Consider the following 20,859-nt stretch of genomic DNA (forward strand, 5'->3'; position numbering starts at 1 on the left):
ATGAATAGCCTTTAGAAGAGCCACCATCAGCCTCCACCCAGCTCACATCAATAGAGACTGGAGACCAGTGGGGGGGTTGCAGATCAATGTGGTAGGACCCAATACTTACATGTTTTGTCTGCTAGCAAGATATACCCCTCGGTGTGATGAGGTGTTAATGGAGGAAAGATGTGGACTTTGTTCAGGCAGAAAAACCCAGATGATGGTTTAGTCTCTCCCTGTCAATACTGATTGTCACTAGAACCCTTTCAACTTGTATGTGTTTTCTTTTAAGATTGAACAGTACTTTGTGTTCATTGTTCATATTCTCCATATAGCCAATAGTTTTTGCTCCGAGCAAGACTTGACACCCATTCTGTTTTATTTACGTTTATTTTTTCTCCCTTTGTTTGTTTGTTTAATGTGTAACTCCGTGAGGTAAGAGACTCTGGCATGGAAAGAGGCATGTGTTGGCCCTGCGCTCTGCCCATGTAATCTCTAGCACCCCTCCACTAGCACCCCCCTACTAGCACCCCCCCTACTAGCACCCCCCTTCTAGCACCCCCCTTCTAGCACCCCCCTTCTAGCACCCCCCTTCTAGCACCCCCCTTCTAGCACCCCCCCTACTAGCACCCCCCCTACTAGCACCCCCCCTACTAGCACTCCCCCTACTAGCACCCCCCTTCTAGCACCCCCCCTACTAGCACCCCCCTTCTAGCACCCCCCCTACTAGCACCCCCCCTACTAGCACTCCCCTTCTAGCACTCCCCTTCTAGCACCCCCCTTCTAGCACCCCCCTACTAGCACCCCCTCTACTAGCACCCCCTCTACTAGCACCCCCTCTACTAGCACCCCTCTACTAGCACCCCCTTACTAGCACCCCTCTACTAGCACCCTCCTACTAGCACCCCTCCTACTAGCACCCCTCTACTAGCACCCCCCTACTAGCACCCCTCTACTAGCACCCCCCTACTAGCACCCCCCTACTAGCACCCCTCTACTAGCACCCCTCTACTAGCACCCCTCTACTAGCACCCCTCTACTAGCACCCCTCTACTAGCACCCCCCTACTAGCACCCCTCTACTAGCACCCCTCTACTAGCACCCCCCTACTAGCACCCCTCTGAGACCTACTAAACATGTTCACAAACACCTTTCCCCTCCCCCCTCTCAAAAACTCCTCCTTTAGGTGTGGCAGCCCTGACCACTTTAACCAATCACTGAGCTTCTCCACGTGCCAGAAGCCTCATCGGCCAATCAGCTCTCTCCATGTCTAGATTATATTTGCATGTTGATCTATTGTAGGAGCATGTGCTAATGTGTTCTAATGAGGAGTTAGAATTGAAGTATTAAATGAGATTATCATATGAACTGTTTTTATGTTTAGAAGCAAGCAATTGAAAGTCTCTTTTTGGGCATGTGCGTCTGTTGGCAGAGAGCATTACACCTCAATTCGTTGGACCTCTTCCATATAAACTCTTATCAGGCTCTTAGTTGTAGCTATAATTGCATCTTGCAAACTAATCACTAAGTTTGATTTCTCTCACTTAATTTGCATCTTCCTTTTTGCTTCTTCCATCTCTGGTTGGAGACTGTCACAGTTAGTCCATAATTCGCCGTCTTCACTAGATTTAGCAGTGTGTGTGTGTGTCAGAGGTGTCCTCTCTGATCTTGTCCCCTCTTTCCTTGCAGCAGCCAAGAGCCTGCTCAACAAGAAAGCTGACGGTGTCAAGGTAGGTCATCCACTACTTCTGTCTTAACACCTGACCACACACATTGACACACACTCATGTAACTTATATTGCACTTGAAGAGAAGTTGGATGTATTTCTACAATACTTTTATTCCACGTGCCAGCAGTGAAATAGTCTGTCATTTTGAGTGCTGCGTGACTAAGATATCTGCTCCACCTTTCCAGAAGAATTCAGTTAGAGAGGGGTGGCATCTGTTTTGTGATATGAGGAAGCTGAGAAAAAAGAATGCTGTGACGGATGATCTGCTAACTCAGAATGACAGCCCTCATCTCCCGTCCAATCAAATCTCAGCCATCGTAGCCACCACTGGTTCCCTATCACCTCTACAGGTGCTTCTCAGAATGCATCTCTCTTTCTCTGTCCCCTGTCTATCTCTGTTTCTAAATCTAACATCAAAATCCCTGTCACCCTCTTCCTCATTTGGGGATTTTGTCTCCCGCTCCTCTCAATACCTTTCCCTCCCTTCAATCTCTTCATCGCTCTCTTTTTTTCTTTTCTATATTTCTAGCCTCTCTCTCTCTCTCTTCCTCTCACCCCTCTCTCTTCATCCCCCTCCCTTGCTCTCCCCACTGGGGTCTGTCAGACAGTGTCCTCTCACATCTGTGATTGAGTAGCTGTTCTTCAGTTTCTGTTTCTACACCCTGGGCCCAGTGTCAAACTACTACGCTGGCTGTTTGTCTGGCCCCTGTATCGGTGTCTGCCTTCCCCTGGCATCTCATCTCCGCACCCCCAACCCTCCAGCTCCTCTCTCTCTCCAAATGCTAATCCTAAAACACTTAAGTCACATACTCAGGTGCATTACTTGACACATGATCTGAAAAAACACTGAGGTATCCAAGGTGTTTATGGCTGGCAGTTTAAACCGCTGTAGGAGGTTTAGAAAATCTCTCTTTAAATCGGCAGCCGAGTCTTCGGCGTGTTTTGAAAGTATAGCATACGGCATTTGAAGGATTATTTCAGGTTTATCGCAGGAGTCCAGCAGAAATGGCAGCTATTTTTAACCGGTCATTAATTTTTGTTTCCATGCATGCTGAATATACACTGCTCAAAAAAATAAAGGGAACACTTAAACAACACAATGTAACTCCAAGTCAATCATACTTCTGTGAAATCAAACTGTCCACTTAGGAAGCAACACTGATTGACAATAAATTTCACATGCTGTTGTGCAAATGGAATAGACAACAGGTGGAAATTATAGGCAATTAGCAAGACACCCCCAATAAAGGAGTGGTTCTGCAGGTGGTAACCACAGACCACTTCTCAGTTCCTATGCTTCCTGGCTGATGTTTTGGTCACTTTTGAATGCTGGCGGTGCTTTCACTCTAGTGGTAGCATGAGACGGAGTCTACAACCCACACAAGTGGCTCAGGTAGTGCAGCTCATCCAGGATGGCACATCAATGCGAGCTGTGGCAAGAAGGTTTGCTGTGTCTGTCAGCGTAGTGTCCAGAGCATGGAGGCGCTACCAGGAGACAGGCCAGTACATCAGGAGACGTGGAGGAGGCCGTAGGAGGGCAACAACCCAGCAGCAGGACCGCTACCTCCGCCTTTGTGCAAGGAGGAGCTGGAGAAGCACTGCCAGAGCCCTGCAAAATGACCTCCAGCAGGCCACAAATGTGCATGTGTCTGCTCAAACGGTCAGAAACAGACTCCATGAGGGTGGTATGAGGGCCCGACGTCCACAGGTGGGGGTTGTGCTTACAGCACAACACCGTGCAGGACGTTTGGCATTTGCCAGAGAACACCAAGATTGGCAAATTTGCCACTGGCGCCCTGTGCTCTTCACAGATGAAAGCAGATTCACACTGAGCACATGTGACAGACGTGACAGAGTCTGGAGACGCCGTGGAGAACGTTCTGCTGCCTGCAACATCCTTCAGCATGACCGGTTTGGCGGTGGGTCAGTCATGGTGTGGGGTGGCATTTCTTTGGGGGGCCGCACAGCCCTCCATGTGCTCGCCAGAGGTAGCCTGACTGCCATTAGGTACCGAGATGAGATCCTCAGACCCCTTGTGAGACCATATGCTGGTGCGGTTGGCCCTGGGTTCCTCCTAATGCAAGACAATGCTAGACCTCATGTGGCTGGAGTGTGTCAGCAGTTCCTGCAAGAGGAAGGCATTGATGCTATGGACTGGCCCGCCCGTTCCCCAGACCTGAATCCAATTGAGCACATCTGGGACATCATGTCTCGCTCCATCCACCAACGCCACGTTGCACCACAGACTGTCCAGGAGTTGGCGGATGCTTTAGTCCAGGTCTGGGAGGAGATCCCTCAGGAGACCATCCGCCACCTCATCAGGAGCATGCCCAGGCGTTGTAGGGAGGTCATACAGGCACGTGGAGGCCACACACACTACTGAGCCTCATTTTGACTTGTTTTAAGGACATTACATCAAAGTTGGATCATCCTGTAGTGTGGTTTTCCACTTTAATTTTGAGTGTGACTCCAAATCTAGACCTCCATGGGTTGATAAATTGGATTTCCATTGATTATTTAATAAGATTATTTATTTAATTCAGATCTAGGATGTGTTGTTTAAGTGTTCCCTTTATTTTTTTGAGCAGTTTTTTGGCCAGTCCTCTTCTGGCTGTGCAGGGTGGATATTATAACAGAACATGGTCAAAATGTTAAAATGTTAAAATGTTCATAAATGACCAGCATGGTCAAATAATAATAATCATAGTAGTTGTCGAGGGTGCAACAAGCACGTCCGGTGAACAGGTCAGGGTTCCATAGCCGCAGGCAGAACAGTTGAAACTGGAGCAGCAGCACGGCCAGGTGGACTGGGGACAGCAAGGAGTCATCATACCAGGTAGTCCTGATGATGTTCATGTTAACAAGAAAACCAAAAACCATTGGGATGTCATGACATCGTTTGAGTGGATAATTGCATTTCTTCTGGCTTTTTATTTCTCCTCTCTAGTAGTCACAATAGCACTAATTCATTAGATTCAAGGCCGCTATAAACTGTGTTAATAGCCGCAATTAGGCTATTTTCTCTTCCTGAAAAACCTGCAAACAGTCACGCGGGACAGCTAATCGCTTTCAAAATAGGATTTTAAGTTTACGACTGTTTTAATGTTTCAAGTTCTGTTTCAGCGAGGAAGTCCTTTGACAGCTTTTTTTATTTTGCATAATGCTCTGCAGAATAATGAGGCGTTGCTACAGGCATGGAACTAACAGATGTCTAATGAACTTACTTTGTCCCCCTTAACTTTCTACCCTTCAGAGTATTTTCATGGTAATACCCGTAGACTTGCAGGCGAGACTTTACTCTTAACATTTTCTCTCTTGCAGCCCTGTGTTCCTGACAAATGTATGCTGATATTGTTCTCCTGTCTATCTCCCTGTCTGGAGCATTAGTCCTTGTTCCTGAAATCTACCTCTGTTTCTGTCTCTCTCTATCCACTCATTATCTAGATCAACAACAAGACCAATGTAGTCACCAGCCCCAAAGAGCCCCCCACTCTGGTACTCTGCCTGTCTGTCTGCACGCCTGCCTGCTTGCCTGTCAGTTTGTCTGTCTGTCTGCACGCCTGCCTGCTTGCCTGTCAGTTTGTCTGTCTGTCTCTGTCATCCTTCATGCTTGGGCTGCTCACTCTAACAATGTCTCTCCTTGTTTTGCTGCCAGTGATGCCTCTTAATATTGCATTTTTGTTTACTTTATAAACACATGTTATTTGTATCATACACAGACATTTCCTTATACTGTGGTTAGACATTGCGGTTGGTATGTGCACTTGAACTTTGTGTATTTTTGTTTGGGATGGCCTCTAGTTCGGCATTGCATGTTTCTGTGTGTGTGAAGAACTGTGCACCCTGGGCCTGCTGTTTTTACTGTTAATCCACTGAATCTTTCCCCAAGTTACCAGGGAAACCAACGAGACATGCTGGCTGGGCGTGCATCCTAAAATATACTTCACACACTCTCTCTCTCAGAGAAAGACATCCTAAGGCAGATTGTTCTGATAGTGCCACCCGTGTCACCACACATGAGCTTCAACATGGCTGTGCGATGGCATTCCTTATGACAGGCAGCCCACCCGTTGGCTCACACATTTACCCAGGTCTAATCTAGGCATGTTACACAGGTCAGGTCAGCCAAGAGGCCTGTCCTGTATTTATCCAGCCCACAGCACAAGTATAAGGTTACCATTTAGGAATTCATACAAAATATTGCAATAGCTTTGTTTTTCATTCAATTCCATATCTAATAACCATGGGGCTATCTAATAGCATCACCACCACCCCCCCCCCCCCCCCCCCCCCCCAGCACATTGTGAGCAAAACATTTTAGCAGCCTCCCTCTTGACGGCAGAGATACTTTTAACGTTTTATTCATTTCCTGCAATTCTACACATTTTGCCATGGTGCTGAGAGAAATGTTTGCAGTTTATTATATTATAGCTGAGTGAGACTGACTAACTAAATCAATGGGGGGGCCCCTGGCTGGTAATTCAACCATGATTACTAAGTCTAGATAGATGGCTGCTAGGCTATCTTACAATCTAAAACATGTTAGCTGACATGGGCTAATTGAGTGACTATTAGTGGCTGACATGTCAAGAGAGAAATTGCACCATGTGTATTCTACTATTCTCACTTTAACAGTAAGTTGAGACCTAACTGAGTTACAAACGGCGGCCGTTTACCCATCCCTGTTCTAGAGTGATGTGGTTATGTATTCTTACATGTGAGAAATGGGGCCTGCCAAAGCCAGATTGATGTTTACTCACTATGCAGTACGTACACACAACTGGCCTGAAGTAAGGACTGAAGGTGAACTGCATGCCTTGGCTGTACACACCTCAAACCTTTTCCTGTAGTTTATATCCAGGAAGGGCCTGGTGACTAACATGCTGCTACTGCTGTACACCTCCCGTCCTTGGCTGTTGCTTGGCTGTTTGTTCTAATGTCGTAGGGCACCAAGTTGACTACTCAACACTTCTTTGAAATGTGACCCATGGGAATAGATCATCTGGGCAACTGTTTACCACATCAAGTTCCTGTCTATTTATCCCCTTTCTTCTTCACACTCCTCTTCCTCCTCCCCCTCTTCCTCTCCATGAATCAGGAGCCTCAAACCACTGTTCTCCACAACCCAACTGATGGAAACAAGGTAGTGATTAAATAGGACTGTCGTTTTGCGAGTGTAGAGGTTTTTGCTAATATTGTGCTTTCTAGTTAGTGTTATTTACTAAACTTTGTTGATATGCATGGTGCCTTAATGTATGCCCTAGATCCCCCCCCATACTCAGCTGGCGGACCGCAGTCCGCATCCAGACCCAGAACGGGGTCAATACGGACCACCGGTCCCGTCTACAAAAAAATAGAAAAATCCCCCATCTGACAGTACATCACTTATCCTGTGCTCACGCTTAATCCAGTCTCCACATCCGGCAGGTGTTCATTGTTGCTCTCTGTTTGTTCTTGTCCAACAGGAGTCCAGCGAGAGTGCTAACACCACCATGGAAGATGAGGATGTGAAAGGTAGGAGCACACAAACGACTACAAAAATAAACAAACTGCTCTGTCCCTAGCATGAAGGGCTAGCCACCTGTATTAGGCTAGTAGCACTGTGTTAGCTCACTGTGTTAGCTCAAGTGAAAGGTAATATGTTATTTACACAGCACTGAGGTGTTTGCTTAGCACAGGGGCAGGCAACCCTGACTTAGCATGTAGTGTAACTCATGATTCTTCAGCGTTAGGGCTCCATGTATTGCATGTTGTTATGCTACTGATTTTGCATGAATATGTTGGCTGTTAAAATTCACATTTTTATTTTTACCATTTTAGTTTTTCTTGCATGTGAATTCATCAGATATGCATTTGTTTATCCAGGCATCCATTCATTTGGCTTTTTCATTTAAATGAATTCACTTCATCTTCTGATCTCAGTCCTTAGACATGCACTGCCATCCTCCAAACATGGAATGTTACGTCTATCCACATTACTACATGGAATGTTATGTCTATCCACATTACTACATGGAATGTTATGTCTATCCACATTACTACATGGAATGTTACGTCTATCCACATTACTACATGGAATGTTACGTCTATCCACATTACTACATGGAATGTTACGTCTATCCACATTACTACATGGAATGTTACGTCTATCCACATTACTACATGGAATGTTACGTCTATCCACATTACTACATGGAATGTTACGTCTATCCACATTACTACATGGAATGTTACGTCTATCCACATTACTACATGGAATGTTACGTCCATCCACATTACTACATGGAATGTTACGTCCATCCATATTACTACATGGAATGTTACGTCCATCCACATTACTACATGGAATGTTACGTCCATCCACATTACTACATGGAATGTTACGTCCATCCACATTACTACATGGAATGTTACGTCTATCCACATTACTACATGGAATATCCACATTACTACATGGAATGTTACGTCTATCCACATTACTACATGGAATGTTACGTCTATCCACATTACTACATGGAATGTAGTTTAGAATTTGAATCAGGTGTGCTAGCTGTACGATAGTTAAAATACATGGAACGGCTGTTGGACCCCGAGGAGAGACTCTACCATGGTGTGGACAGAATGGTCGTTTAGGGAGCTGAATCAGGCTCTGCTGCCACGCATGATTTCCCATCTCGCTGCTGCTCTGATGGTCCGCTGAGCCAGAACAGTGTGTGTGTCTCCACTCTACCATTACAGATAGTAATTTGTTCACCTCCCACTTCAAATGGAAGATTTTACCTCATAATTCCATCATACCATCTGGGGAGTGTGACAAGACCCTAATCACCAGAAGGAATCTTCCCCTTCTAGACCTTAAAAGGCCCCTTTGAAAATCTGAGAGAGTAGGAAGACATATGGTCAGGCAATCTCATGAGCTACCTGCTTTGAACAATTGTCCCTTTGTCACAAAACCCATTTGAGAGCACCAGGATGTCCTAGGACTCCTATCTACTGTGCTACGGCGGCATTGTGTGGAAAGTAAATTAAGGTTTCTTAGCATTTCAGTGTCGCTTTGTGTCCACGTTTGCAATCCCTGACGGATGATTACTGCTGGGTCAAGGATGTATGTAACGGTCGCTCTACTAAACACGTGTGGGTGTTTCTTATGTTTATGTGCAGCTAGAGGCTCGTCAATTTCATATTCACTTTGTTATCTTTGGCAGCTGCTTTTTTGAAAGATGAAGGCATTTAATTTGGCCATTTTATACGGTAGTCGTTTCATCACGTTGTGTGTAGGAGTTGAAGACTGTAGGATGTGTTTTGAAAAAAGATTTTGGACATCGTCTCACCCATTTTTATGTTCCCAATAAACAAACCATGTTTTTGGCCACAACGCATTCTGAAGCAGAAACCCAACACACAGGACCCTATGAGTCCCCAAGTGTCACTCGCCCGGTGACGACATTTAAAAATAATAATAATAATAATAATGTATTTCACCTTTTATTTAACCAGGTAGGACAGTTGAGAACAAGTTCTCATTTACAACTGCGACCTGGCCAAGATAAAGCAAAGCAGTGCAACACAAACAACACAGACTTACACATGGGATAAACAAACTTACAGTCAATAACACAATAGAAAAATCTATATACAGTGTGTGCAAATGAAGTAAGATTAGGGAGGTAAGGCAATAAATAGGCCATAGTGGCAAAATAATTACAATTTGTCAATTAACACTGCAGTGATAGATGTGCAGAAGATGATTGTGCAAGTAGAGATACTGGGGTGCTAAGGAGCAAAAAATAAATAACAATAAGGGGATGAGGTAGTTGGGTGGGCTATTTAGAGATGGGCTGTGTACAGGTGCAATGATCGGTAAGCTGCTCTGACAGCTGATGCTTAAAGTTAGTGAGGGAGATATGACTCCAGCTTCAGTGATTTTTGCAATTCGTTCCAGTCATTGGCAGCAGAGAACTGGAAGGAAAGGTGGCCAAAGTAGGAGTTGGCTTTGGGGATGACCAGTGAAATATACCTGCTGGAGCGCGTGCCATGGGTGGGTGCAGCTATGGTGACCAGTGAGCTGAGATAAAGCGGGGCTTTACCTAGCAAAGACTTATAGATGACCTGGAGCCAGTGGGTTTGGCGACGAATATGAAGCGAGGGGCAGCCAACGAGAGCATACAGGTCGCAGTGGTGGGTAGTATATGGGGCTTTGGTGACAAAACGGATGGCACTGTGATAGACTACATCCAATTTTCTGAGTAGAGTGTTGGAGGCTATTTTGTAAATGACATCGCCGAAGTCAAGGATCGGTAGGATAGTCAGTTTTACGAGGATATGTTTGGCCGCATGAGTGAAGGAGGCTTTGTTGCGAAATAGGAAGCCGATTCTTGATTTAATTTTGGATTGGAGATGCTTAATGTGAGTCTGGAAGGAGAGTTTACAGTCTAACCAGACACCTAGGTATTTGTAGTTGTCCACATATTCTAAGTCAGAACCGTCCAGAGTAGTGATGCTAGACGGACGGGCAGGTGCGGGCAGCGATCGGTTGAAGAGCATGCATTTAGTTTTACTTTCATTTAAGAGCAGTTGGAGGCCACGGAAGGAGTGTTGTTTATCATTGAAGCTCGTCTGGAGGTTTGTTAAGTGTACAAAGAAGGGCCAGAAGTATACAGAATGGTGTCGTCTCCGTAGAGGCGGATCAGAGAATCACCAGCAGCAAGAGCAACATCATTGATGTATACAGAGAAAAGAGTCGGCCTGAGAATTGAACCCAGAGGCTGCTAGAGATCCGGACAACAGGCCCTCCGATTTGACACACTGAACTCTATCTGAGAAGTAGTTGGCGATCCAGGCGTGGCAGTCATTTCAGAAACCAAGGCTGTTTAGTCTGCTAATAAGAATGCAGTGATTGACAGAGTCGAAAGCCTTGGCCAGGTCGATGAAGACGGCAGCACAGTATTGTCTTTTTATCGATGGCGGTTATGATATCGTTTAGGACCTTGAGCGTGGCTGAGGTACACCCATGACCAGCTCGGAAACCAGATTGCATAGAGAAGGTACGGTGGGATTCGAAATGGTCAGTGATCTGTTTAACTTGGCTTTCGAAGACTTTAGAAAGGCAGGGTAGGATAGATATAGGTCTGTAACAGTTTGGGTCTAGAGTGTCTCCCCCTTTTGAAGAGGGGGATGACAGCGGCAGCTTTCCAATCTTTAGTAATCTCAGACGATACGAAAGAGAGGTTGAACAGGCCAGTAATAGGGGTTGCAACAACTGCGGCGGATAATTTTAAAAAGAGCGGGTCCAGATTTTGCAGCTCTTTCAAAACATCAGCTATCTGGATTTGGGTGAAGGAGAAATGGGGGAGGCTGTGGGGGGTGCAGAGCTGTTGACCGGGATAGGGAGAGCCAGGTGGAAAGCATGGCCAGCTGTAGAAAAATGCTTATTGAAATTCTCGATTATTGTAGCTTTATCCGTGGTGACAGTTTCCTAGCCTCAGTGCAGTGGGCATCTGGAAGGAGGTGCTCTTATTCTCCATGGACTTTAGTGTCCCAGAACTTTTTGGAGTTTGTGCTACAGGATACAAATTTCTGCTTGAAAAAGCTAGCCTTTGCTTTGCTAACTGCTTGTGCATATTGGTTCCTAACTTCCCTGAAAAGTTGCATATCGTGGGGGCTATCCGATGCTAATGCAGAACACCACAGGATGTTTTTGTGCTGGTCAAGTGTAGTCAAGTCTGGAATGAACCAAGGGCTATATCTGTTCTTATTTTTACATTTTTTTTCTAAATCCATCCATCCACCCACCTACCCATCCATCCATCCACCTACCTCTCATACCAATGTCCCTCGTCACCCCTCCCCCTTTATCCTAGTCTCCTGTCCCTCCTCCCCAAGTTCCCCTCTCTTCTGGCGGGGGCACTCAGGCTCATACTACTCCTCCTCATCTTCCTCTTCATCCTTCTGCTGGTATTCTCCCAGTGTTTGGCCCAGTAGGGAGGAGTTATGCCACTATGTTCTGAGGGCCCTGGTCACCTGCTACCTGCTCCTCCTCTTCACCACCTCCTTTGTGGTCTTACTCTCTGTCCATCCTGTCACCCACACTTAGGGGCCACAGCCTCTGCACCCCCTCGGGCCCCTGCCTAGCCTGGGCCCCAGCCACATGCAGTGCAAGTTCACCCAGAGCGGAGAGGGCAGAACCAGAACTGTTTCCCACTGCCCTCTAGGCCTCACTATCCCTCAACCTCCCTTCATATCGTCTTGACCGCTATCAGATATGCATCATTGGAAGTCCACATTTGTTTAGGATATGACTTTTAGGATCATTTGGTGCACCCGGTGAGTGACTATAAATGCAAATAGTTCCCTCATTGTTCCTGGCACTCATTACCAAAGACTAAACAAAGGCATACAAACCTCTTAGTGTTTGTCATGGAACCCTGTGAAAGAAAGCTACTGAAAAGTAGCCCTTGTCTTTCTGAGGTTGCACGCTGTACGTTGGCCAGGTATTACAGTAGGCTCTGCTTCAGCACCGGTCTGCCATACAGGCGTCCACTATGTGTGTACTGTGCTGCCCTCTGGAGGTCATGGTGTAGCCAGGACTGAGTTTATCACCACTGTCTCCTCATAAGTCTTTGTAAATGCATACAGTAATACATTAGCAATGTATTACACCTAAATTGGGCTTAGAAAATATTACTGCTGTGTTGATGCGTACGGAGAGGGTGAGACAAAGTCGTCAGCTACAGGGTTGACAGTGAACAGTCTAAATGAGATTGAGTATACTTTAAGGACTAGTTTGGATCGAGGTTGTTCTTTGCACAGACAGCACTGACGACTTCCAGGAACGGGATGGTTTCGTTGACCGTTAATGTCTCTACATTGACAGCACATTTGATAAGTGGATTGCGTTTGGTGGAGAAGTGCTGAGTGAGCTGGCCTATTCAGAAGCTCTCCTTCCCAGCTTGTGTGTGTGTGTGTGTGTGTGTGTGTCATATGAACCTTCAAGGCTCAGACAGAGGCAGACGGTCAGAGCCAGAGAGAAGCTCCAAACTCAGCTTCTCTGTCTGAGATGCCTGTCAGAACCAAGGATCAGTTTAACCTCTTATTACTGCTCCTCGGGATCTAAACAGGTGTGTGTGCAGCGCTCAGTATACAGCACCTCATAGGAAGCAACATGTTAAAGAGTAATACTGGCCCCTAAAAAAGAGAGATGGCAAACATAAAACAATGTTGTGTGTGTGTTGAGTCTCAAGTGACGTTGATCTACTTCTGTTTAGATAATAATCAACAGCGAAAAGCAGCTTTGTTTTCCTGCCGTGTGCTGTTGTGTGTTATCAGAGGGACAGATTACGCTGTCCACCTACAGGGGAGGAGTAGTGTTGCTTCATAGCAAACAGACTGCTAGAGAGCAAGGTCTGTCAGTGATCTGTTGGCGGGTTTGTACATGTTGGACTGTGCGACAGCAAAATGTCAAAGAACTCGTTGAGTAAACTGACCTTGTTTTCAGATGTATCAGACTAGCTGCCAGGCTAGTAGCCAATCACTGATGGCTAATGTAAGACATAGCTGGAGTGTTGTTGGTCTTTCACTCGGTCTATATCTGTAAACGTTGGAGTATTTTTCTGCCACTGGTGAACAATCTCCTGAGAACTGAGGGAAAATGTTTCTTATTTGCATCCTTTGTGTTCTGTCAGTCACGTCGATCGAAAGTGTCAAAGGGGACCAAGGTGTCGACGGTAAAGAGTTGAGAGAATAGCATTTGATCTTTCTCTTTTTTTGTGACTAAGTTTTGATGCATGTTTTCTATGGGTCACTACCATTCCATTTGACATCTACCTCAAATTCATGTTGTTGAGCACAATAAGAGATTTGCTAAACCACAAAACCTTTGTTTTTCTTTACATTCATTGTCTCTTAGCTTGCCTACGTAATTTGCGAGGTAATGAAATCATGTTGTCTGTGTTATCTGTGGTAATGATGGTGAAACACACTGATTCTCCCGGGTGTGTGTGTGTGTGTGTGTGTGTGTGTGTGTGTGTGTGTGTGTGTGGAAGTGGTGAACCTGTGGTTTATTCATTGTCTTGCAAAGAAAACCGTTGACCATTTTTAAGAACCAAACAAGAGCAAACAGAACTAAGCGGGGAGGGACCTACCTGAATTTGTCCACTAGTTTTCATTGCAAAACATTTTTAGTTTAAACTGTTTCTGTTGCAAAATGTTTTGCAACAGAATCGCCGTAATGAATACACCCCTTTGCCCCTGGACCTCTTGGCTGTGTTTTGGGCTGCATTGCTACGACTACTTGGGTTCATGTAAATCCCTCAACATCTCTACAGAGACTCACTAGATGACTCAACACATCAGGGGTGTCTTACTCTAATCACCTATGACTGTGGGACAGTTTTAGGCAACCTGTGAAAATGTCAAAAAAAATTCTGTCTCTTGCCCTCCGTCAGCTCGTAAGCAGGAGATCATCAAAGTGACTGAGCAGCTGATTGAGGCCATCAACAATGGAGACTTTGAAGCCTACACGTTAGTGATTTGGGATTTTTAACACTACACCGTTCAAAAAAACATATGCATTCCGATCTTCATTGTGTTGTGTTCCCCGTTTTCTCCCACAGGAAGATCTGTGATCCTGGCCTGACATCCTTTGAACCAGAGGCCTTGGGAAACCTAGTGGAGGGAACTGACTTCCACAAGTTCTACTTTGAGAACGGTATAGCACCTGCATCCCATTATGCACTCATAGCATTAAAGATCAACACATAGCCATATGAAAACCAATGGCTGTAGAAGCATTAATTACCTTGATTGTGTACTGATTTGATCCATTTCCCGCCATCTCCCCTCTCTCATCCAGCTCTGTCCAGGAGCAAGCAAGGGCCCGTCCACACCATCCTGCTCAACCCCCACGTGCACCTGATCGGCGAAGACGCGGCGTGCATCGCCTACATCCGCCTCACCCAGTACATGGACACCAGCGGCATGCCGCGCACCATGCAGTCAGAGGAGACACGCATCTGGCAGCGCCGTGACGCCAAGTGGCAGAACATCCACTTCCACCGCTCCGGCTCACCCACTGTGCCCGCCAAGTAAGGTGACTAGAGGTGCTCGCTCAGTGCTGTCTTGGTTAGCTGAATTCATTGTGGAGCTATGTAGCTGGATTGGTTCTTCTTTGAACCTCATCCCTACCTGGCTAAGAACGATGTACTTACAGTCCGTGTCCTGTATCTGTCCTGTATCTGTCTTGTATCGGCTCCACCTGCACTAGGGGCTACTCTATGTAGTATGGTCTGCACTATGTAGCTACTAGCCTGCTACTTTATGTAGTGTGGTCTGCGCTATGTACAGTTGAAGTCGGAAGTTTATATACACCTTAGCCAAATACATTTAAACTCAGTTTGTCACAATTCCTGACATTTAATCCTAGTAAAAATTCCCTGTCTTACACGGAACCCAAACCGGCTGCGCGTGTGCGCCATCGTGCATAAATGTATTGTGTCCCCCTACACCAAACACGATCACGACACGCAAGTTAAAATATCAAAACAAACTCTGAACCAATTACATTAATTTGGGGACAGGTCGAAAAGCATTAAACATGTATGGCAATTTGGCAAGATAGCTTGCACATGCTAGCTAATTTGTCCTATTTAGCTAGCTTGCTGTTGCTAGCTAATTTGTCCTGGGATATAAACATTGAGTTGTTATTTTACCTGAAATGCACATGGTCCTCTACTCCGACAATTAATCCACACATAAAACGGTCAACCGAATCATTTCTAGTCATCTCTCCTCCTTCCAGGCTTTTTCATCTTTGAATTTATATGGTGATTGGCATCTAAACTTTCATAGTATTACCACGACGACCGGTAAAACAGTTCGTCTTTCAATCACCCACGTTCAATCACCCACATTTGCAACCAAGCTTTAACTTCCTGACTGATGTCTTGAGATTTTGCTTCAATATATCCACATCATTTTCCTCACTCATGATGCCATCTATTTTGTGAAGTCCCTCCTGCAGCAAAGCACCCCCACAACATGCTGCTGCCATCCCTGTGCTTCACGGTTGGGAAGGTGTTCTTCGGCTTGCAAGCATCCCCTTTTATCCTCCAAACATAACGATGGTCATTATGGCCAAACCGTTCTATTTGTGTTTCATCAGACAAGAGGACATTTCACTAAAAAGTACAATCTTTGTCCCCATGTGCAGTTGCAAACTGTAGTCTGGCTTTTTTTATGGCGGTTTTGGAGCAGTGGCTTCTTCCTTGCTGAGCGGCCTTTCAAGCTATGTCGATATAGGACTCGTTTTACTGTGGATATAGATACTTTTGTACCCGTTTCCTCCAGCATCTTCACAAGGTCCTTTGCTGTTGTTCTGGGATTGATTTACACTTTTCGCACCAAAGTATGTTCATTGCTAAGAAACAGAACGCGTCTCCTTCCTGAGCGGTATGACGGCTGCGTGGTCCCATGGTGTTTATACTTGCGTACTATTGTCTGTACAATGAACATGGTACCTTCAGGCATTTGGAAATTGCTCCCAAGGATGAACCAGACTTGTGGAGGTCTACACATTTTTTTCTGAGGTCTTGGCTGATTTATTTTGATTTCCCATGATGTCAAGCAAAGAGGCACTGAGTTTGAAGGTAGGCCTTGAAATACATCCACAGCTACACCTCCAATTGACTCAAATGATGTCAATTAGCCTATCAGAAGCTTCTAAAGCCATGACATCATTTTCTGGCATTTTCCAAACTGTTTAAAGGCACAGTCAACTTAGTGTATGTAAACTTATGACCCACTGGAATTGTGATATAGTGAATTATAAGTGAAATTATCTGTCTGTAAACAATTTTTTGAAAAAGTTACTTGTGTCATGCACAAAGTAGATGTCTTATCTGACTTGCCAAAACTATAGTTTGTTAACAAGAAATTTGTGGAGTGGTTGAAAAGCGAATTTGAATGACTCCAACCTAAGTTTATGTAAACTTCTGACTTCAACTGTAGCTACTAGCCTGCTACTTTATGTAGTGTGGTCTCCACTATGTAGCTACTAGGTGCTACTGTATGTAGTGTGGTCTCCACTATGTAGCTACTAGGTGCTACTGTATGTAGTGTGGTGTCTACTATGTAGCTACTAGCCTGCTACTGTATGTAGTGTGGTCTGACTTGGTTCCTGTTTAGCCCTGATCATCCCTAGCTAGTCAAAGTTGGTGACTGTAGCTCAGCCCATCTTATCTACAGTCCTTTAAAAGTTGCAGCGTATTGCAGACGTTATTTAAGTGCCAACCATTGTTACCATTAATGCTAGTTAGTGCTAGTTTGACCACCAGAGGACATCTTTGAGAAGCATTCGATAGCCTTCAATATTGGCTGTAATAGAGAATTTAAAACCTTTTTTGTAAGAACATAGTATATGGGACTGATTTTTAAGAAATGTTGCTTAACCTCTATGGGGCTAGGTGGGACGCTAGCGTCCCACCCGTGGTGCACTCCATCAACAGCAGGTGCATTTCAAGAGCAGCAAATTTGAATCCAAATAAATGTCCAAATTCAAATTTTTCAAACATACAACTATTTTACACCCTTTGAAAGATAAACATCTCCTTAATCTAACCACGTTTTACGATTTCAAAAAGGTTTTACGGCGAAAGCATAAATTTAGAGTATGTTAGGACAGTACATTTACAAGAGTTGTGTGTAATGTTTTGTCAATTCAAAGACAGGGTCACCAAAACCATAAAACCAGCTAAAATGATGCACTAACCTTTTACAATCTCCATCAGATGACACTCCTAGGACATTATGTTAGACAATGCATGCATTTTTAGTTCTATCAAGTTCATATTTATATCCAAAAACAGCGTTTTACTATGGCATTGATGTTGAGGAAATCGTTTCCCTCCAATAACCGGCAGTCAAGTCAGCGTAACAAATTAAATAATTAAAATTAGAAAACATTGGTAAAATATTATATTGTCATTTAAAGAATTATAGATTTACATCTCTTGAACGCAATCAACTTGCCAGATTTAAAAATAACCTTACTGGGAAATCACACTTTGCAATAATCTGAGCACTGCGCCCAGAAAAATACGCGTTGCGATACAGACTAGACGTCATGTTGGGGAGATCTAAAATACTATGTAAATAATCCATTACCTTTGATTCTCTTCATCAGATGTCACTTCCAGGTATCACAGGTCCATAACGAATGTAGTTTTGTTCAAAAAAGCTCATCATTTATGTCCAAAAATCTCCGTCTCGTTAGCACATGATGTAAGCCAGCCGGACTTCTCGTCATGAACGAGGGGAAAAAATATATTTCCGTTCGTTCAAACATGTCAAACGTTGTATAGCATAAATCATTAGGGCCTTTTTTAACCAGAACATGAATAATATTCAAGGTGGACGAATGCATACTCTTTTATAACGTATTGGAACGAGGGTACCCAACATGAACTCGCGCGCCAGGTGTCTAATGGGACATCATCGTTCCATGGCTCTTGTTCGGTCAGATCTCCCTCCAGAAGACTCAAAACACTTTGTAAAGGCTGGTGACATCTAAGTGGAAGCAATAGGAAGTGCCAAAATATTCCTAAACCCCTGTGTTTTTCAATGGGATAGGTTTAAAGTCAATACAACACATCAGGTATCCACTTCCTGTCAGAAAATGTCTCAGGGTTTTGCCTGCCAAATGAGTTCTGTTATACTCACAGACACCATTCAAACAGTTTTGGAAACTTTAGAGTGTTTTCTATCCATATATAATAAGTATATGCATATTCTAGTTACTGGGTAGGATTAGTAACCAGATTAAATCGGGTACATTTTTTTTATCCAGACGTGCAAATGCTGCCCCCTAGACCCAACAGGTTAAGGCTCTAACCAATAGTGCAAAAAAGGTATTAGGTGAACAATAGGTAAGTAAAGAAATAAAACAGTAAAAAGACAGGCTATATACAGTAGCGAGGCTATAAAGGTAGCGAGGCTACATACAGACACTGGTTAGTCAGGCAGATTGAGGTAGTATGTACATGTAGATATGGTTAAATTGACTATGCATATATGATGAACAGAGAGTAGCAGTAGCGTAAAAGAGGGGTTGGCGGGTGGCGGGACGCAATGCAGATAGCCCGGTTAGCAATGTGTGGGAGCACTGGTTGGTCGGCCCAATTGAGGTAGTATGTACATGAATGTATAGTTAAAGTGACTATGCATATATGATAAACAGAGAGTAGCAGCAGCATAAAAGAGGGGGTGGGGGGGGCACACAATGCAAATAGTCCGGGTAGCCATTTGGTTACCTGTTCAGGAGTCTTATGGCTTGGGGATAAAAACTGTTGAGAAGCCTTTTTGTCCTGGACTTGGCACTCCGGTACCGCTTGCCATGCGGTAGTAGAGAGAACAGTCTATGACTGGGGTGGCTGGGGTCTTTGACAATTTTTAGGGCTTTCCTCTGACACTGCCTGGTGTAGAGGTCCTGGATGGCAGGCAGCTTAGCCCCAGTGATGTACTGGGCCGTACGCACTACCCTCTGTAGTGCCTTGTGGTCAGAGGCCGAGCAATTGCCAACGCAGGCAGTGATGCAACCAGTCAGGATGCTCTCGATGTTGCAGCTGTAGAACCTTTTGGGGATCTCAGGACCCATGCCAAATCTTTTTAGTTTCCTGAGGGGAATAGGCTTTGTCGTGCCCTCTTCACGACTGTCTTGGTGTGTTTGGACCATTCTAGTTTGTTGTTGATGTGGACACCAAGGAACTTGAAGCTCTCAACCTGCTCCACTACAGTCCTGTCGATGAGAATGGGGGCGTGCTCGGTCCTCCTTTTTCTGTAGTCCACAATCATCTCCTTAGTCTTGGTTACGTTGAGGGATAGGTTGTTATTCTGGCACCACCAGGCCAGGTATCTGACCTCCTCCCTATAGGCTGTCTTGTCGTTGTCGGTGATCAGGCCTACCACTGTTGTCGTCTGCAAACGTAATGATGGTGTTGGAGTCGTGCCTGGCCATGCAGTCGTGGGTGAACAGGGAGTACAGGAGGGGACTGAGCACGCACCCCTGGGGAGCTCCAGTGTTGAGGATCAGCGTGGCAGATGTGTTGCTACCTACCATCACCACCTGGGGGCGGCCCATCAGGAAGTCCAGGATTCAGTTTGAGGGAGGTGTTTAGTCCCAGGATCCTTAGCTTAGTGATGAGCTTTGAGGGTACTATGGTGTTGAATGCTGAGCTGTAGTAAATTAATAGCATTCTCACATAAATGTTCCTTTTGTCCAGGTGGGAAAGGGCAGTGTGGAGTGCAATAGAGATTGCATCATCTATGGATCTGTTTGGGTGGTATGCAAATTAGAGTAGGTTTACGGTTTCTGGGATAATGGTGTTGATGAGAGCCATTACCAACCTTTCAAAGTACTTCATGGCTACGGACGTGAGTGCTACGGGTCTGTAGTCATTTAGGCAGGTTGCCTTTGTGTTCTTGGGCACAGGGACTATAGAGGATTGGAGGATATTTCTGTAATTCAGTGATTTTTATTCCCATAGAAATTTGTTATGGACCCATAACTAAATAAACATCGGCATTATGAAAGAGTATTTTTATCATTATTTTATTAACGAAAGCATAAAGATGCCATTTATTAGTTACATGGTTTTGGTTTCAACGTGCAGACTGGCAGTAAGAACAGCAGGAACGTTTCCCTAGTCGCGCCATTATTAGTGCAATGCCCCATAAAGTGTTGCTCTGTGCTACCCAGTGTGGCGGGGTGGGGGTCCACCCTCTCCGCCTTCCTCCTCCTCCATTCCCCATGGGCTAGATCCGTCTTCTGTGCGTGGCTCTGTGGCTCATCCCGTGCCCCCTGCCCCCGTACCTTGAACCTCGGGTGCTTTCAGTGGATACAGCTGGAGAACTGCAAGGCAATCCCATTGTGCTCCACTCAGGAGCCATGACCAATATATATTGTCCTGCTACTAACAGGGTTAATAATATATCTGTGAGAATATCCAACAGGCTTTTATATCATTCTAAATTAATAATAATAATCTCCTTTGTTTAAAAAAATAACAATATTTTGGAGATTTCGTTTTCAAATAACGTAAAATGAGCGAGGAAAAAGTTGAGGCCGGCACGGGTATTGAACCATCATCTGTAGCAA

The 20,859-nt window shown here is 44.9% G+C and overlaps 1 protein-coding gene across 14 annotated transcripts in view; it reads left to right on the top strand.

The window, feature by feature from the left end:
• Positions 1-20,859, top strand: part of LOC100380644 (calcium/calmodulin-dependent protein kinase type II delta chain) — a 117,874-nt gene that overhangs the window by 94,901 nt on the left and 2,114 nt on the right. For 3 of the 14 annotated variants that reach the window (XM_045721539.2, XM_014206572.3, XM_014206574.3), the window contains 7 exons: positions 1,672-1,712; positions 5,157-5,207; positions 6,811-6,855; positions 7,178-7,226; positions 14,156-14,231; positions 14,324-14,418; positions 14,563-14,799. In XM_045721539.2, coding sequence (XP_045577495.1) covers positions 1,672-1,712; positions 5,157-5,207; positions 6,811-6,855; positions 7,178-7,226; positions 14,156-14,231; positions 14,324-14,418; positions 14,563-14,798 — 593 coding nt within the window. In that variant the 3' untranslated portion in view covers position 14,799. Of the gene's footprint in view, positions 1-1,671; positions 1,713-5,156; positions 5,208-6,810; positions 6,856-7,177; positions 7,227-14,155; positions 14,232-14,323; positions 14,419-14,562; positions 14,810-20,859 lie in introns of all 14 variants that reach the window. The other 11 variants (XM_014206579.3, XM_014206580.3, XM_014206581.3 and 8 more) reach the window with 7 other exon arrangements.

This window comes from Salmo salar, chromosome 07 (assembly GCF_965601325.2).
Source record: "Salmo salar chromosome 07, fSalSal1, whole genome shotgun sequence".
NCBI lineage: Eukaryota > Metazoa > Chordata > Actinopteri > Salmoniformes > Salmonidae > Salmo > Salmo salar.